Source organism: Lissotriton vulgaris, chromosome 5, assembly GCF_964263255.1.
Source record: "Lissotriton vulgaris chromosome 5, aLisVul1.2, whole genome shotgun sequence".
NCBI classification, from domain to species: domain Eukaryota; kingdom Metazoa; phylum Chordata; class Amphibia; order Caudata; family Salamandridae; genus Lissotriton; species Lissotriton vulgaris.
The window spans coordinates 1,101,098,596-1,101,118,222 of NC_141693.1; the positions used below are offsets into that span (position 1 = coordinate 1,101,098,596).

A 19,627-nucleotide genomic window follows, 5' to 3' on the forward strand; every position below is an offset into this window, starting at 1 on the left:
TGAGGCTCCATGCAAAAGTTCTGAAGATATGAAACCTTTCAAAGATGAAAGACACAATAAAAGTATTTTGGCCAAATTGAGCCTTGGATCTATTGCCCCAATTTTGATGTACACTACCATTACTTATATCAAATATGCTTGTACCTTTAATTAACTATGCCAGTACATATGGAGCCTTTTCCTTAGCCCGTTGCACGGATTAACAATGAAATTGATCAGTTGATGAACCAGATGCAGCAAATCGAGACACAGCAAAGAAAGTTTAAGGCCTCCCGTGATAGTATCTTGTCAGAAATGAAGATGCTCAAGGAGAAAAGGCAACAATCTGAGAAAACCTATATGCCCAAGGTATGACTGAGATGGAAATATTTGTTACATTTACTTTTGAACACTTATTCTTCACACAGAAAAGTATAAGGTTTTTTCAGTTGTGCTTTTTTTTTGCTCAGGAAGGGGATGTTAGTTTAATAGCTTTGCAGTGTACAAATAGCATTAGTAAATGCATATGGTGTTTAATGCTTTATTTTTAATTACCTCCGATTCCAAAATAGTAATAGAAAAGATCTGATACATCCCAGTCTCTGGAGGAAACTGTTATCAACTAATATTACCCTAAAGACAAAGCAGGAAATGCATTCACAGTACAATAGTAAGACATTTAATATATTTCTTTTCTGAAAATTCTACAGTACTGTATGTTTCATAGATTCAAATGCTTGGAACTTTCATGGTCATTAAATTGGCAGTCTGTTGATACTTAATATTAGCAGTTAACATTATCACACTTGAGAGGCCATAGAGTTATATTTGTTTAGCAGGGCATTCTTCTCATTGAAAAGTATCCCAGCTATAGCCAATGAAGTGAACTTGCTTTGGACTTCACTCCCCATTGAAACCATCATAGCGAAGATTTGTACCTCACAGTAAATGTGAAGGATGGCCACCCAATATCTCGGCTGTACTACTCAAAGGCTTCTTTATCATAAGCATTTCTTTTGGAATTGGCCTACCAAATCCCTTAACAGCCACCCTAACTTGGGAGTGTTACATTTGTTGTCATGGGCCAGGGGAAACTGGTATAGAAATCCCTGTTCCGCCTCTGTGCTTCTTGTGGACTAATTAAGATCTTTGCAATTGCAAGACTCTTTCAATTAGGACAATAATATACAGGAAAATGAATCCATGTTCCATTTAAGAAAATTGTTTTGTAAACATATATATTTCCAATGGATATATCGAACTGCATATTCCTCACCTTGTGACTCCCCACCTTGTAAATACTCCTAGGTGCCAGACTAGGTGCCGGATTAGGGCCATGAAATCAATCGGTGTACAAGCGCTTTATAAAACCCTTTTAACATAATATAACTAAATACGGAAACTCTGGTATACCAACAGTTGGCACCATCGAGCTCTACATCGAATTTGGATCACCTCTGTATGCGACATAGTGCCACATAAATGTGCCACCCCTGCAGGCTTGCATCAGTTCCTCTGACCTGACCTGACCTAACCTAACCTGTATCCTGAGCTCTGCTCTAGACTTTTTGGTGTAGTTTACACGCTTCTGAAATAAAATAATGCACAATGTGTTAGCCAAATTTCTCTGCCAGATGACGGCAGACTTCAAGCTGTGTTACAACTGTTGGAAGCAGATGTTGGTCACAGACCTGTACTACATCTGGTTTTGGTGCTGCAGCGCTAAATGTGATTGAGTTGTCCAAAAATGCGCACTGATCAACCTAAAGGCCATCAAAGAGCAGGGGCCAAGCTTTATGTTGTAGAATACAAGAAGAGAGGCTGTTCTTGTGCAAAGTCCTGAGGCCAATCTTGATCCTAGTATTGGTCTACTTCACTGCCATCAGGTAAGTCTAAAACGAATTTCAGGGATAAGTCGTGGTGAAAGCATCCGGGATCAGAAATGGGTTTGTTCTCTACCCACTACTTCAGAGAGAGGTTGTACAGTTAGAGCTTCAAAGGCCAATCTCAGCCACCATCATTAATTTGGACGATGGCCATCTTTCACACCACAGCAAACTAAGGCTTTCAGGAAGGCTATGCTGGAGTTTTTTAGAGCAGGTCCAGTTCCCTCTGTCTTTCCTTCAGGCCCCATCTATCTATTGAGGGCAACAGATGGGGTTCCACTAGCATGTCTATCCTTTGTGCCATCTGACCCAGTCCGACCACAGCTGGCCCCAGCCCATGCTTCGACTCCCTGCCGCTGGCTGTTCCTGCATGAGGGCCGATCCCAGCTCCAATGGTGCTGGGTCCTGGCACTGAACCAGTCACAGTGTCAGATCCAGAGTGGCATTTGACGCTTTGTCAGCCAACTTCTCATTACAAGATTACATAAGCCCTGCATGTGATTTTTTAGAACACTCCACCAGTTCCCTTGCCATTGCATCAACATTATAGGAGATTGGAACTATATCCAGCTCTGATTCAGACACAGGCCAAGTCCATGAGCAGGCATCCCAGGACTAGGATGACCATGAGGAGGCGAATCAGTTTCTCACTCCTAAATAAATGCCTCTATTTAGCTATTCACAATACTTGTGACTTAGACATCTCACCCATAAAGGACCTTAACTAGCCATTGTGTCCCCCCACCGAGGAGAATGCCTCTTTTGCAGTTGAGATTTCCAGAGAAACTGGACTTTCAGTTACCTACTGATGACACGAAAGCCAATTTATTAAAAGAAATTTAACAACCTGGCTTTCCAACTTCTGAGCCCTTGCTTCTGTTCCATGATTAACTGACTGATCGCCTGACTGAAGCTTGGCCTAAGCCTTGCTCCGGTCCTCCATTGTTAATGTTAAATGATTCTTGGTATAGCGCAATGACTCGTCCCCGAGGGGACATCTTGCCGCTGTGACTGGCAGGTGGATGAAACATGATAGCAGCTGATTGAAACAGCCAGGTTTTAAGATGTTTTTTAAAACTGTAAAACTCGTTCATGACCAAATAAGTGTGCCAGCTGAATACTTGTCAGCACAGGCACACTCCTGGGGATCAGTTCTTTCTAAAACAAAATATTGCTCAGGAAAACCTTTTGGTTTAGGCTTCTGCTAGTAAAATCAACTCATATGCTATCACTTAATCTTCTCCTGGCAGGAAATTCAACCGAATTGATGCTTTAGGTAAATACCTGTTTTCTTGTACTTCTTACACTTTTTTCCTATTGAATTCTGTATGCCTCTTGGGTCCCATGTTTTGTGGAGGATATGGTTAGTGAAATCTTGCCCACTGTCACTAAAGACTTTAAAAACGCTTTCACACATACGGTGCAAGGTGGGGGCCATCTGTTGCCACAACAGCATTTTGAGGGCTTGTTTGGACTCTACGGTTTACATTGCCTGTGCCATGGGAACCACCATAGTTCATTATCAGCATTGCTGGATGAGAATTACTGTTTCTTTGGAGGGATGCTGAGGTCTCACGAAGGTATGGCTCTTTGGGGATAAGTTAGATTCTGTGCTACAGCACTTTACAGATAGATAGGTGATGGCTTGCTCCCTGGTACTGCTTTCCCTGCTCACCAGTCCTCCCCCTCTATTGAGAAAATGTCATGAGGGGCCCTTTCTTGTCACTAGAAACAGTCCATTGAACAGCCCTTTTGCAGCTCCAAGGGTAGGGGCAGTGGCACAGGTCTTGGTCAGCAGCAAGAACAGCAGTCTTCTTCATCCACACCCGCTGCAGGCACTACCAAACCTCTTTAGTCCCTTCTCGTCCAGTCTTTTTAGGCCAACCGGTGGCAGGGTATTGCATGCCAGTACTTCAGACTGATGGGTCCTATGACTTGTTCATGTTGCCTACAGTCCTCATTTGTTGGCCACTCCACTGCCCATCCCACAGTGGTCTCAAGTATTGTTGGATCATGCCTCTACTCTGTCAACAGAAGTTCATTCTTTGCTTGTCAAGGGTTAGATTGAGGTGGTGTCGAGGCAGATAGAGGCACATGTTGTTACTCCTGTTGCTTCCAACAAGGACGAGGGATTGAAAACAGTCTTGTACCAGTGGCCATCTTTCTGCCAGAGCAGAGGTTAAAATACTGCTGCTTGCTAAAGTTATGTCACCCCAGCCAACGGAAGACTGAATAGAAACCCTGAACTTACAGAACCAGGAACTTCATGTTTTAATGGGTACTTACACCTGCAGCTTCATTACCTTTTGAATATCCCCTGGCACTAGACTAAATTTGGAAACTTTACAATAGCTCTCCCACACATATCAGAGTACAACCACATTCCCCTAGCAACATTCTGTTAACTTTTGACGATAAACAAAGGCCAGGTCCTTCATCCTGACCTGACCACACTCCTCTTATGCGCACAGCACCTAAATTCTATGAACTCAAAGATCTCAATATTCCTCAGGACTGCAGGTGTATTCGCTCCAAGTCAAGGAGGAACCCACGCTAAAGACATGTAAACCGTAATCTAAACATTTCTACCTATGGCGGCGGGAATTAAGCCTACATCCTCTACTAGCATAAGCTGACAAGTAACTACCCTATCTCCTCTCGCTAGGTCAGTCACGGTTGGTACATGCGTCTGAAAAAGGTACAAAATGCATCAATATCAGGCTATAGATGCTCCTCACATTTTCTCTTTGCTATAGCAGAATCTTGAAACTGTTCATGAAAGAATTGTTCAGAGGTTTTTTTCCTCCAGTAAGGACTGCTTCCACAGACTGGCCCCTGAACATAGTTCTATCTCAACTCATGAAGACTTCATTCAAACCCATTCACTGAGCACCCCTTATATTTCTCACATGGAAGCTTGCCTTGTTGCTAGCGCTCCCTCCGACCAGGAGGGTAGAGGAGATAGAAGCTTTCTCAATTCAAGAACCGTCTTGTGCCTCACAGGCAAATTAGTACTTCTCAGAACCAATCCAAAGATTTATACCCAAGATTCCTTCAGAATTTCACTACAATGAGCCTAAAATATATTTGGACTTTCTTCCCTAATCCACATCACCAGCTGAGTGGTCTATTCTTACACTAAGTATCAAAAGATAACTAAAATCCTACGTACATCACACTAAACTCATGAGAACTGACCAACTGGACTCCGATCGACACTCGTAAGGTTGCTCCTGCCACAATGGCAAACATCGTTCGATGAATTTCAGCTGCAATCCAGTTCGGCCACTCAAATACTGGCAAGCCCCTCACAGCAAAAACCAGTGTGCAAACAACTAGGGCAGTTTCCTCAACTACTTTGTTTATGGAAGTGCCTCTGGAGAAGATATGTTTTGCTGCGACTTGGAAGTGTGTGTATATATTCATGCAGCATTATTACCTGGAATCGGCAGAGGGCAGTGATGCAGCAGTTGGACAAATTTTACTATACCACCTAAATATTAAATATATTTAAATCTCCCCGCGCTGCCAGAACGCAAGAATAGTCACACTCAGGATTTGCAATTGAGGAGTTGTTAGTATTTATTGACTTGACGTGTTTCGACAGCACAGTCTTTGTCAAAAAGTCATACTAAGACCCGGAAGTAGCAGTGACTTCTTAAGCATTTCCTGTGTGGTAATAGACATAGAAACACTTTGCAAGTTGATCATCCATCTTAAGAGTCATGAGACAGACCTAAAAACTTTTTCAATTCATTAGCAACATTATAATTTGACAAATCATGAATGTGAAAAATACAATGAATTTGATTTAGTGCAACAATGATAAAACATTCATAGTGAATTAAAAAGTCGTTCCAATTGTCCTGTCGGACTCAGAAGGGAACCCATCTCTATCTAGGTCATATCCTGGAGCAATCCTTACGGGACCGGCTCCTGTTCACTCTGATTCTGAGAAACTGGCAGTTTGCCTTGGAGTTCCTCTCCAGACCTTCCAGCTAGTTTCTGACCAAAGCCAGCCAACCTTTGGCAACAGTAGAGATGATGGTCATCAATTTTCCCCACTGTTTGATGACAGCAGATTCCATCTGAACCTACAAGACCCGAGTGGAGTAGTCACTCCTGTGGCACGGGTCTGGCTTTTCCCCCTGTTGCCTCAATGGAAGAGACCGCATTTGCTCACTAGGGCCAGATGTAGGTGGCAAATACCGGTCGGAAACGGCCGAATTCGGCCGTTTCCGACCGGTATTTGGCATCTTGAGATGTAGGGGGCCAGATTTTACAGATTCTGTAAATTTACCGAATCTGTAAATTTACAGAATCTGTAAAATACCGAATCGGTATTTTTACCGATTCGGTAATTCCCAGATGTAGGTGCGACTCTTCTGAGTCCCAAAGGCCCTACAAATTCGGTATTTTACCACCCAATCCAATTGGGTGTTAAAATACCGAATTCAGGTGTGCATGCACATGTGTGCATGCACACCTAGACATGTGACAGACAGACATGCCCTTAGGGCATGTCTGTGTGCCACATGGCACACATGCCTATTTTTGGGGTGCCAGAGGGTGTCAAAGTGACACCCCCTGCACCCTTGCAAAATTCGGTATTTACCGATTCTGTAATTACAGAATCGGTATTGCCCATTGATTCCTATGGGCTTTAAGGCCCATAGGAATCAATGGGCAATACCGAATCGGTATTTACAGATTCGGTAAATACCGAATCTTAACGATTCGGTATTTACAGAATCTGTAATACCTACATCTCCCCCCTTCATATTTACCGACTCTTAAATACCGAATCGGTAAAATTCGGTATTTAAGAGTCGGTAAATATGATTTACCTACATCTGGCCCTGAATGTTTTACTAGTAAGATCTACAGCCTGGGCAGTCCTCGTTAGCCCTTGTTTACAAAGCTGGCTCTTTATATGATATATCAAAATGAGATATGTCAATGAAAGAGTCCAGGGGTTCCCTAATGAATTGGCAGGGGCTTGCTCTAGCAATCCAAAGGTGCTCTTCTAGGGGATAGTGTGGTCGAGAAGCCTGTGGCTTATCAGAGAAGAGTGTTAAACATCTGCAAATGCAAATAATAGTTAATAAATGATGCACAAAACCTAATAAGGAGATCCACACCAATGTATATAAAAAATAACCTGTATTTTTATATAACTTTAGGCACCAAGACCTTCAAAAAGAGGGAAGTGCTTTTTAAAATCGCCGGTTTGAAGTAAACAGGATTTTCATGCTTTACATTGTATTTGAAGCATGATGTTAACCTGTGGATGAAAAACATGTATTGCATTCGGTCACTTATCAGCTACTTACTGGACCAAACCTCCGGACTTAAGGTGAGTATGAGGCAAGGTCCAAGGCAGCACCAACAGTTCACTTCGGGCTGCACAGCGGCGACTGGGTGCAGAGGTGCCTTACTGCGTTCGATGTCTCATTCAAGTCTATGGTGTTCGGTCTGTTGGAACAGAGGCTGCAAACTTGGGCTGAGTACCAGTCAGCTGAACCAACAGGGGTGCTCAACTCTTACGTTGCTCAGGGACGGTGGGAAGCCCTTGGTTCTCTTCTCCAGGGGTGACTGGTGCAGAGTTATTGGATTTTTGTCACAGTAGAATGGAGCCTGCAAACAAAGTCTGCAGTGGCGTCAAAGTCCACAGTGGGTAGATCTAAGGTGGGCTTTGTCTCTAGGGAGCTAGGGGACCACGCTGGCACTTTTGGCCCACTTCAGCTTGGGCTGGGAAGCACCAGTAGTAGTGCTTTGCGGCATCAGGTTTTTGCGGTGGCAGGGTCTCAGTCTTCTTTAAGGTGCCTGCAGAACCTAAGGTAGCAGTTCTACTGCTCCTCTGGAGTCCTTGTGTCTTTATTGAAGGCAGGCAGTCCTCCCAGGCTTTAGAGACACAACAGCTGCAGGACAAGACGTCTTTGGTGCAGTTTTGATGTGGATCAGCAGGCAGGCCGGCAAGGCTAAGACTAAGTCAGTTTCTTTTCTTCAGTCTTCAGGATCTGATTTCCCTGTGCCAGGGCTCCCCGTAATATTTAATTTTGGGGCGTTAAGGGAGTAATAGGGTAGGAGCCAAATGGCTACTTATCCTTGGGGTTATTACACCCTTTATATGACCACTTCCTTGGAGAAGTGGGCATAACCCTGTCCCAGCGATCTTAAATTAGCCATCAGCAAGAGGGTCGCTTCTGAAAAGTTGCAGACACTTCAGGTAGCCCAGTTAAGTGGTGGTGCTTGCCTGAGGGTGGACACACCTGTCTTGCCTAGCTAATTTTCCCTCCTGTCTAGGTGCCAAAGAGCTCTGGACAAAGGGTGTTGGTTTCTTCTCCTGTGAGAGAAGCCAGATTCGCATACCAGAGGTAGTGGGCCTTTTTGAAGCTCCCCGGCCCTGGAATGCTAAACCGCAGGTCATCCTGTGGGTGGGTGTGCAAAGCACCTCCTGCTTGACCAGGCTTGATTTAAGGCCCCGGCGAGCAAAGGCCCTCACCCTTGGGGGTCAGCCACTCATCTCTCGTGGCAAGCTGGCGAGAACCAGTCAGTCAGCATATCAGTGGCTGGTAAGGTTTCATGAGGCACCTATAAGGTGCTCTATGGGTGCGTGTATTACTAAATCAGACACTGGCATCAGTGTGGATTCATTAATATGAGGTGTTTGATATGAATCACCCCTATTTTAAGTGAAGCCATCATGTATCTGGGGAACTTGTTTTCACCAGTGTCCAACGCATCTATTAAAATGGCTTACCTGCTCACTCATACTGTCAGTAATGGGACTGACTAGTACAAAGGCATATCTGCTCAGGCAGTTAGGGCCTCACATGTAGCATAGTGCACCCTTTCTTAGGGCGGTAAGGTATGCTGTAAGGGGACTGACTTGCACTGCATGCAGTGTCGGCAAGCATGGCACTCAGAATGTTGGCCGTGTTGTTTTTTTCACTTTTGTCTGCACCAAGTCACGCAGCCTGCATTGACACTTTGCATAAGCTTGGTCAGGGGTCCCCTAGGGTGGCACAATTTGTGCTGCCACCCCAGGGAACCTTCTTTAGAACTCAGGCCCTAGGTATCAGGGGTACGCTTAACAGAGGATACTAAAAGTATCGCCAATTGAGGACACAATTGCAGTTTTGGGAAAGAGATCTGACACTGGGGACCTGGTTTCCACTCAAAATCATATCATATACCATGTAAAAAGTGGGAGTGGGCAGGTCAAAAAGGGCACTTTCCTACACTTGCATCCTTTCAAAGTAGTCCTGACTGATAACTCTCATAGGCACCTAGGCTAAACTCTTTTCTGCCCACCTGTACATAGACTGGTATCAGGTTGTCACAGACTGCTTGTGGAGACCCTGCTTTTTTGACGCCATACCCTGCACCAGAGTGCCTGGTTGTTCAGACTTCAACTAGCAGGATCAACCCAAACTAATTCGAGAAACATTTGTTTTCTTCAACTAGCCATGCCCTCTTCTGTAACTCAACTCCGCTGTTTGCAGGGTAGGTGCTCCCATGCAGTACAGGACTCTGTCACAGAGATCCTCTCAGAAGTCCCAGAAGAGTTTTGTGCAAACTTGGAACAGACAATTCAGGATAGCGCAGACGTGGCTAATTGACAAACGGTCAGCCTGGCACCACCAACTCTTTAGGCAGAGCAGTTGGGACTACCTTGATGCTCTGGTGCCACCCAGAAATCCACAATCTTCTGTAATGATATTCAGGCGTCACTCACAGATATGCCTTTGATGGGTGTCACCTCTTTGGCAAGAAGGGCTACTCCGCCCTAGAGTGCTTTAATGAAAGTAGAGCCCCTCAATCTCCTTTGGTCTCTTTATGCTCCCAAGGCAGTATTACCAAACTTTCCATCCCTTTTGAGGCTTCACCAGGAGATTAGCTTATATCCAATGCAGAGGCCCACCACCCCAACAGTAGTTACGGATCCAACAAACAACATTCAGAACCACAAAAGCGGCTTGCTTCCCAGTCCACCACTCCTCCTGAAACAGCCTTCAAACAGCTTTAGTTTGCCCTGAAGCAGTCTCCAAACGGCTTTAGTTTGCCCTTAGCGGCACACGACTCCCATATGGGAGGCAGAGCCGTAATTTCCTCTGCAGGTGGCAGCCAATAACATGTGACAGGTGGATCCTGCAGATAGTTCAAAGGGGTATGCCTTGCCACTCCTTTTCATCTTTCATGATCATCAGAGTGACTTTTGAAGTGCCACATGTCCATTTTGCTGAGTTAACAAAACAGATGCCAGTACTGGGCTTACTTATCACTTAGTAACAAAAAAGACCTGTTATGATTTAAACATGACAGTCTATAATCACGTTTGTTTCAAATTTATTTTCAAAACGTTTTCTAGAAATTTTCTTATTTTCAAACAATACTTTTTCATGTGCATACCAAAGGTATATACAAATTATCCAACAACATACACATTATATACATATATTTACAATACAAAAATTATTGGCTCAACCACACTTTCCACTCTCATTCCTCATACATACCAATTATACAGAGCAATTTTGAAAACCAATAACATTACACATAACAAATACCACTGAGGTAGAGGTCCGTGTCAAAATAATGTAAAACTGTATTCTACATAAACCAAAGATAGATGCAAGCATTACTCATCACAGAAAAAATAAATCAATGTTGGTGTAGAACTAATTTTTCTTATTTACAATTTTTATATATATATATATATATATATATATATATATATATATATATATATATATATATATATATATATATATATATATATATATATATATTACCTACTGGCGGTCGCCAGTAGGTAGTTATAGTTAGGATTGTTTTCCATAGGAAATCCTCAACATTCTATTTGGAATAACTTTGGCCCTGGTGGATGAGTCTTTGCGAATTTCTCAAAGAAGATGGCTAGGTTCGCTGCACTCCTTCCTTGAAAGTTTGGGGGGGATTGGTCAAGTGGGGGCTGAGATATAAGGGGGGTCCCAAAACGTGTTTTCTCAATGTTATTTTCCATAGGACCTTTAGACTCGGCTACAGTTCGAACGGGTGAATGAATTTATAAGAAATTTGCCAAAACTGTAGAGTCTTGTTCGCAGATTACGCTTTTTTTGGAATGGTGTAAATCCGTTCAGTAGTTGTTGAGAAAATTAAAGTTAAAGTCAATTATATATCTATAGGCGCGCACACGTGCGCGCACCCAAGCGGCTGCGCGCGCGAGCGGAATTTTGCTGCGTGACGTCTGTTAACGTTCGATTCGAAGGAAATCAGGAAGTTTTGTCCGCCATTTTGTCACTGCGAGTAAATATATTGTTAATTTCAAAGCGTTGAAACATGGAAAGGGGAGAAGGTAGAGATTGTCTTCCTGCGTAGGTTTTCTCGGGGTGTGCAGTAAGGCCCTTAAACGCAAAAAGATATAATTTTTCCCCGAAAAAAAAATACGGGGTGCGCGCACACCTATTTTCAAGAGTGTGAAAATGGAGGTAAATCAGAAGTTTGAGTGCTTAGATATAAGGTGGCTCTGAAAAGAGCCCTTGTGTTAATTGATTGTTTTCTGCATTTATAAGTAAGTACCGATGCAGAGCCTGATGTTGCAGAGGAAGATTCTGTTTCCCTCATTCGTGAAATGAACACCGTCTCTCTTATAGACGTCTTGCATGTGGTAGCGCAAGTTGTTGTGGTAAATAGAACCCATGCTATAATCTCTGAGGAAAGCAGAAACAGATTTATTTACATGTCTCCTTGCTTTCTCAAATTGCGCACAATGGTGATTGGACCAATTCCATTTCTGTCTTTGGCATATATTGGAATATACCAAGGCAGATCGAGGAAAAAGTGTCATCAATTGTCGAAAGGTGTCTTTTAGAAGCATTTCCAGACCTACCCCAGTGATTGTGCCTAGATCGTTCCCACCACAGTGCACAATTATAAGGTCTGGTTCTGGGAGATGCATAAAAGTTTTCACCAATGGAATCAATTGGTGACATTTCAATCCTCTTTTGGAAATCCATGTTATGTGTACATTTGGTAAGCTGAGGTTGCAAATTCGTCTGCTTACTGCATATTTTTCACTCCAGTGAATATAACTGTGTCCTATTAGCCAGACCTTCATTTTCAAGGGATTTGTAGTCGTCCTCCGATCGGTTCTGGAAGTGGAATGGTAGTTAGAAGTTGAAATTTTAAATAAAGAAAAAGGAAGAGGCTGGGTGTGGTTAAAAAAATAAAAATGATTGGTTGATTGTAACAAGTGGAGAGTGAACAGGTCAATGTTTATGTTAAACGAAAAGTACTATTGGGTGTGAAAAAACAAGACATGTAACAGAGTTGTGGATTGGCAGGTGTTTCTGGAGGGAAAATAGTGTTCTTAGTTTGTTGTAGAACGTTGAGACATGAACTTTTGACCTGTGCCTTCAGGAAGGTGCAGAATGAGGTGTAACCATGGAAACAGCCGGAGATGACAGTTGGTGATGGGTTCACTCTTTGGTGCCTCTGCATCTGAGTCTGTTCTCTGGTGGCTGGCGGACAACTGTTTGTTATTGTGGAGATGAAAGGGTGATAAGGAGAGGAATACGACATAGCGTCTGGCCTGTAGAAGCGTGGGAGCAGTGATTAACTCTGAGTGAAGCGGAACTGTGTCGGTGCTTAGTAACAGTAAAAAAAATTTTTTAACAGTGGTATAACTGTCTTTACGGTGCGCGACCTACTAAGAAAGAGTTCACGGGCCGTAATTGGTTTGCAGGTTCTAGTATCAGTAAGTGAGGTCGAGAAAAGAAAACATTCAGGACTTTATTTATGAAGGCCTTGCGCCACCGGTGCGTTACTTTTTCCCATTTTAAGAAATGAGGCACCGGCGGCGGAAGGTCTTCATAAATAAGATCCTCAGTGACTACAGTTAAGGTTATGTGGAACCCATGAATAGTTTTTCAATATGAAATCATTTCAGTTGAGATTATGGATTAAAAGAGAAACCGTGAATATTTGAAATGTTTATTTAGAAATGTACTGTTTTAAAGGCAAATCATTATGTAATATGAGTACAGAAATTGCAAAAAACACAGTAATTGGTATTGTCAGTAGTACATGGAATACAAACGCTATAGTTGAAGAAAAATGAATATAGTTGGAAAAAAACATTGTGCACTCTTATAAGGAAGTATATTATATTTTAATAAATGGAAGAAGGTCTCTGGCCTTTCAGTTTGGGAACGATATATGAAAATGCAAGTGGTTATACATCATTACTTTATGAATCAGCTGTCAAACAACACGAAATTATAATGTCCACTGTTAGTAAAGCAAATAGGTCTGTTCTTCAAAAGAAAATATGGAAAAGAACGTGAAGAATATAGAAAACCAAAAGGAAATGAGGACGTCAATGGCTTGTTTGAGAGTTATTGAAGCATTGTTTAGGGAAAATAGGTAGCTTCTGCTTGTAACAGGAAATCAGTTTTATTATTTGAAAACATGTCAGCCATGCAATTGAGAAGATGAAAGGAGCATTCATGATCTGTCATTATTGGAGCGTCTTTTACCATGATAGGGCAGCTCAGTGGGTTTTCGATGTAGCTCTCTGTTAGGAAATCTTGCGCCGCTGCGAATATATTCCAATGACCCAGAACTCCTTGTATCGCTGCAAAGGCCATAAACCCTCCGGAAAGTATGTCAGCTATCCAATGGAAAAGAGTAAAGCAGTACTGATGATCTGTTATAATCGGAGCGTCTTTTACCATCAGAGGGAGCTCGGTGGGTTTTCGATGTAGCTCGCTGTTAGGAAAGAGTTAAGTGTCCATTGTGTAGGCAAAGTATGCAGCAAGTGCCTCTAACATGAAATCATTGTTATCATCTGAAAACATGTCAGCCATCCAATTGAGAAGATGAAAGGAGCATTCATGATCTGTCATTATTGGAGTGTCTTTTACCATCATTGGGCAGCTCGGTGGGTTTTCGATGTAGCTCTCTGTTAGGAAATCTTGCGCCGCTGCGAATATATTCCAATGACCCAGAACTCCTTGTATCGCTGCAAAGGCCATAAACCCTCCGTTGTAACAAAGCTGTTCATGATCAAGTAACGGATTCATGAGGTGATTGTAATTCGGTTCAGGAGGTACCAAATTGCAGAGACATAAATCCAGGGCCCACGTGAAATCCCAGCTCAGGCAATGAAATACAGGCTGCACACAGGTGAAATGCGAATATCGAAATAATAATCGATATGAAGTATTCAAAGTCGAGAGTGGTAAGATGCCGTAGTAGTCAAGCATCCTCTGGCGAAATAGTTCTAAGTGGCCCGGCTCGTTTGCGAAGGCAGGAGGGACATCCATTTTGAATTTCCCAAGATGGTACAGGAAACGGCGCAGCAACGCTGGTTGTATAGCAACTCCACAGAATTAGGTCGCCGGCTATGCAGTGGAGAGGAGCAGAATGTCTTGATACGTTTTCTAGGAGTCTAGTCACTTATATATTGCTTAGTGGTTATTAAAAAAATAGCTTTTTTTGAACTGGAGGATGCGTTAAAAAATAAGGGAGTGATTTGAGGGAGTTGTAAAGCAAGGTCAATTTTTTTTTACATCAATGCTGTTTTCTGTGAATGTTAGCTTAGTGAAAGATATGTGTGTGAGCAGATGCAACGTTCAGTTTTAAATGTGACAATGGCGCTCTTGTTCATGTCTTCCGATTCAAGGTCGGTATTCGCTGCCAAATACAAAGATTAAGAAACGCATGCGTGGGGTACATAGTGTGCATTCTTAAAGGAAAGTAAATGAAGGGTTATTTTTACCGCTTTAGCATTGTCGTTTAAAAAGTTATAGTGATTTCTATTGTATGTGAAGAAAGTGTCACTGATGAAGACTGAAAATAAATCCTTATAAATGATACGGACTGGTGTATTTTAGAAAAGGTTTGTAACATTACATGAATTGTGGAAAAAAAATAATGTAATTGAAAGTGTATGGTTTGAAAATGAAAAGTAGAGGTTTATAGTTCATGTTTTGAAAGCAGTTCTAGAGGGTCAGAAGAAAGTGTATGGTTTGAAAATGAAAAGTAGAGGTTTATAGTTCACGTTTTGAAAGCAGTTCTAGAGGGTCAGATGCATGATAGATTTATTAAAAATAGAACATGTTTTTAAATAGTATTTTGGAAAAAATATGTGTCTTTATGTACTATTTACATTATGTGCCTGTTGCGTATTCTTTGAGTTTTAGTAATCCTCTGTCTTATAAGTTTTCTAGGGGCGGTTTGAGGTTCATGGTGGGTTTGGGCAGGGAGGGTAGGTTGGGGGTTTGTAATAGGGGGTTTGGCTGGGGTGGAGTGCGGAGTTTAGTGAAAAGTGAGGGGAGCGGGGAGTTACGGTGTTTGGTAATGGAGCAGAGTCAGAGGACGCCACATTTGTGTTATGGGCTGCCACGGAAATATGTATTTATTCTCAGAGGTTTATTATATTAAGGATATATATTAGCATGGTGGCTCTTGTCGTTTTGTTGTTTTGTGTATGTTTATAATGCTGGTTCTGTAGTTTTTGTTTATGGACCTTATTGCGACACACAGGGGATTTACGTTGCACAGTTGGCGATCAGAGACTTAGGAAATAAAACTTTATAATTGTAAGGGCTGTAAGCGATAGAAATCGCCCGTTCTCGGTGTAAAAAATATCACCCCTTTTGGTGGTATTTTCTACGGTGTTAGTATTCGAAGGAGACTAGTAACATATATGTGTAATAAAATTATGTAATAGGCTCAGCATTTTACATTATCTTGGAGAGCAAAAGTTGATTTTACATAGCAATAAGTCTCTTATAATTAAGGGACGGAGTGTATATAGTGCTATTTAGTACTCTGCTATGTGATTGATGTCGAATATTTCATAAGAGGAGGCTTTAAAAGATTTACGATAAACTGGTTTTCTAGGGAAGTGGGTGGAGTGTTCCGTGTAAATTGCAGAATAGAAACTAGTAAGAACCAATTGGAAGTGTTGTTTTAAAGTCACATGACTGCACATGCGTGTCTCGACGCCTGTACGCGATAGGTGGGTGCGCGCACCCGGTCGCGCACTATAAGAAAGCGGCGAGAAAATATCAGCTAATATGCTCTTCAAGCTTGTTTTGGTACAAAGAGTTAGTTCTGAAAATAACTTTTTTTTTTTTTTTTTTTTTTGGAAACAAGTGTTATGATGCTTTTTATTTCTTAAAGTTGCGACGACATTTTTCAGTATGTCATACTATCCAAATAAAGTGAAGAAATTTAACTTTTCTTGGAGCATTTATGACTCTCAATTATTTGTTTAATTAGAGTAAAGCTTTGCTCTCCGTATACAAGAAGTTCTCCACAGTTCGTGCATTTCATGTGCACGTTCGCCAGATATGGTCTCAAGTCCATCTCAGCACTCGATGGAGATACAGGTCGTCCACCGGAAGATGTGTTGATTACTTCTGATGGTAATAGCGTGGCCTCCGTTTTTCTTGTGAAAAGTGGTCGCTCATTTTCGTCAGATTCGGAAGATGAATGCGGAACGGTAGCCATTGTATCGAAGTCTTCGGGAAGATGTTCGACGTTGTTGTCTCTTGAGAGTAGAAAAGAAAGTGATGGTAGTGGGTGGAGTGCTGCGTGTAAATTGCAGAATAGAAACTACCAAGAACCAATTAGAAGTGTTGTTTAGAAGTCACATGACTTCACATGGGAGTGTCAGGTCCTGTACGCGATAGAAGGGTGCGCGCACCCGGTCTCGCACTAAAATAAAGCGGTGAAAAAACATCTTATAATATGCTCTTCGAGCATGTTTTGGTGGAAAGAATTAGTTCTGAAAATAACTTTTTTTTTTTTGGGGGGGGGGGAAGAAGTGTTATAATGCTTTCGATTTCTTAAAGTTGCTACTACATTTTTCAGTATGTAATAGTTTGAAAATGAAGTGAAGAAATCGATCTTTTCTTGGGGCATTTGTGACTTTCAATTTTCATGTTTAATAAGAACGAGGCTCTGCTCTCCATACAAAAGAATTTCTCCACACTCGTTGCATTTCATATGCACCTTCGCAAGATATGGTCTCAAGTCCATCTCAGCACTCGATGGAGATACAGGTCGTCCACCAGAAGATGTGCTGGCCACCTCTGATGGTAATAGCGTGGCCAGGGCTCTTGTCGATGCTTTTGCATAATGCTCAGGATGCCTTTGTTTAACATGCCGCTGCATGGTGTGTGCAGAAAAGGAATATTTTTTATTTGGATTTCCCCTTGAGAGCTCCGAATTGCATATCGTGCAGGTTACTTTTGGCACATTCACTTTCTTTTGATCTTCAGGATAAGTGAAAAATTGCCAAATGAAAGATTCCTTTTTTCTTCTTAACGGTGGTCGCTCATTTCCTTCAGATTCGGAAGATGAATCTGGTAGGGAAGCCATTTCAGCAAAGACTTCCGGAAGATGCTCGACGTTGTTGTCTCTTGAGAGTAGAAAAGATTGTGAGGAAAGTGGGTGGAGTGCTTCGTGTATATTCCAGAACAGAAACTACTAATAACCAATTGGAAGTTTTGTTTTCAAGTCACGTGACTTTACATGCGCTTCTCAGGACGTGTAGGCGGTGACACTATGTAGTTACGAACGTGATTACATACTTAGGAACTAGCATTCAAAAAAACTATGAAATTCACTGAAAAAACCATAGGTTTTACACACGTTATAGTTGGGAAGTAGCATTTGAAAAACCTATGAAATTCACTGAAAAAACCATAGGTTTGACACCAGTTATAGTTAGCTGGAAATTTTACTGACATAAAACCAATGAAATTCCACGTTATAGTTAGTTGGACTCACTATAACTTGCGCGTGTAATGCACTGCTGATGACATTACATATTACATCACTCATGACATGGTCAGTGACATCACTTATGACATCACTGATGACAGACCTCCTTTAAGTGTAATGTAACCCTTAAAACACATATTGGAAAATAGAAATTAACATTTTCAAAAAAATGGACATACCCATACCAGTTACAACAACCAATTCAGTAATTCCACCATCTATATACACATTCTCTCATTCACCAACAGTTCTATATAGTCACTCATACATATACTCACTCATCATATGTAGTGATACACCTATACATCCTGTTACACACCGACAATCATCCAAAAGTTACTCACACACATACTCACACATGCAAATAAACTATTGAACATCCATTTATTTGCATATAAAACTATACACACTCAACCACCCATACAGTCCTGCACATATGGTGTCTTCTAAACACATACAAAGAGAGAGTTAGTCATTCATGCATCTATGTGATTAGTAATACCCCCATGAAACCATAGAAACACTCATACTGATACTAAAAAAACATCTAAGAACCCAAATACCTACACATGTAGGTACTCATCAACCCATGCAGCCAGTTATTCACAAAGTGAAACACTGATACATATATTTAAATATTTAAACATTACTCGCTAATATATGTATTCACTAAGGTACACTTAATAAGCCAGTTATCCAATCATTTCTTTTTGAAAAAAACATTCATTAAGACAATAATTTAAACATTTATTCTTTCCTCGACCTTTACATATACATATATAAAACATATTTATTTTTTCGAAAGACACACATTCACTGGATGGTGTCATAAGTGATGTCACTGACCATGTCATGAGTGATGTAATATGTAATGTCATCAGCAGTGCATTACACGCGCAAGTTATAGTGAGTCCAACTAACTATAACGTGGAATTTCATTGGTTTTATGTCAGTAAAATTTCCAGCTAACTATAACTGGTGTCAAACCTATGGTTTTTTCAGTGAATTTCATAGATTTTTCAAATGCTACTTCCTAACTATAACGTGTGTAAAACCTATGGTTTTTTCAGTGAATATATATATATATATGACACTGGACCATCGAGGTCGACGCGTTTCGAACCCCCTAAGTGTAGGCGTTCTCCTCAGGACCAAAGCACGATCTCTAAAAAACAAAAACTGATGAAACTAATTAGCGTAACTGTGCTAAAACTTAAAGAAAAAAACACTCTGGAGAAACCACTGGTGCTTAAGCCAACGCCTACCTTAGGTATCCTGTGTGTAGGAGCAAAATCCAATGTAAGTCTAACTGTGAACAAACAAACAAATAGACAGGTATTACATATAAGACAGTAGGTTAGTGTGCCCTAAACCTAGGCTAAATACGGAGCCAGCTCACCTTTTGTCTTTGTAAGGGTTCTTTCTTTAGCCTAGACGGAGGAAAACAACAAGAGGGGCTATCCAGGATTAGTTTTTCAGAAAGAACTTCTAACTCAGCGGCAGGCTGACAGGGGAACCGCTTACCTAATGTTTTTGCTTGCTGGGCAATCAAGATTTCAGGTCGGGGTGTACCCGTACGCAACGCCGGAGTCTGCAATAAATTAAACATGTGGGATGTAAACAGAGTCTCCGTGCTAATGAGATAAAGGGTATCGGTCTGGGACAAGAATCATAAGTCTGCTTGCCTGTGTTGTTAGTTCTTTGCCACGTAGTGCGTAATCACTGGGGCCATAATCTCATTGCTAGCGTTACTACGCCGGGAGATCAGTTATAAGGGCGGCGCTGCGGGTTTTACTGGACGCAATCACCTAGTTTTGCTGGATGCAATCTCCTAGTCAACCAAACTCACTTGTGCGGGGCCGCGAGCGTCTTAAAGCGGTATTTACTTGAAAAGGAGTTTTTGGGCAACCTCGATTAACACACGGTTACATAACTCATTGCACTGTATTCTGGTCATT

At 41.6% G+C, this 19,627-nt stretch overlaps 1 protein-coding gene across 1 annotated transcript in view; it reads left to right on the forward strand.

The window, feature by feature from the left end:
- The window catches only part of SMC3 (structural maintenance of chromosomes 3), an 889,895-nt gene that overhangs the window by 567,771 nt on the left and 302,497 nt on the right, over positions 1–19,627 (forward strand). The window contains exon 20 of the mRNA XM_086922774.1: positions 197–348. Coding sequence (XP_086778900.1) covers positions 197–348 — 152 coding nt within the window. The remainder of the gene's footprint in view (positions 1–196; positions 349–19,627) is intronic.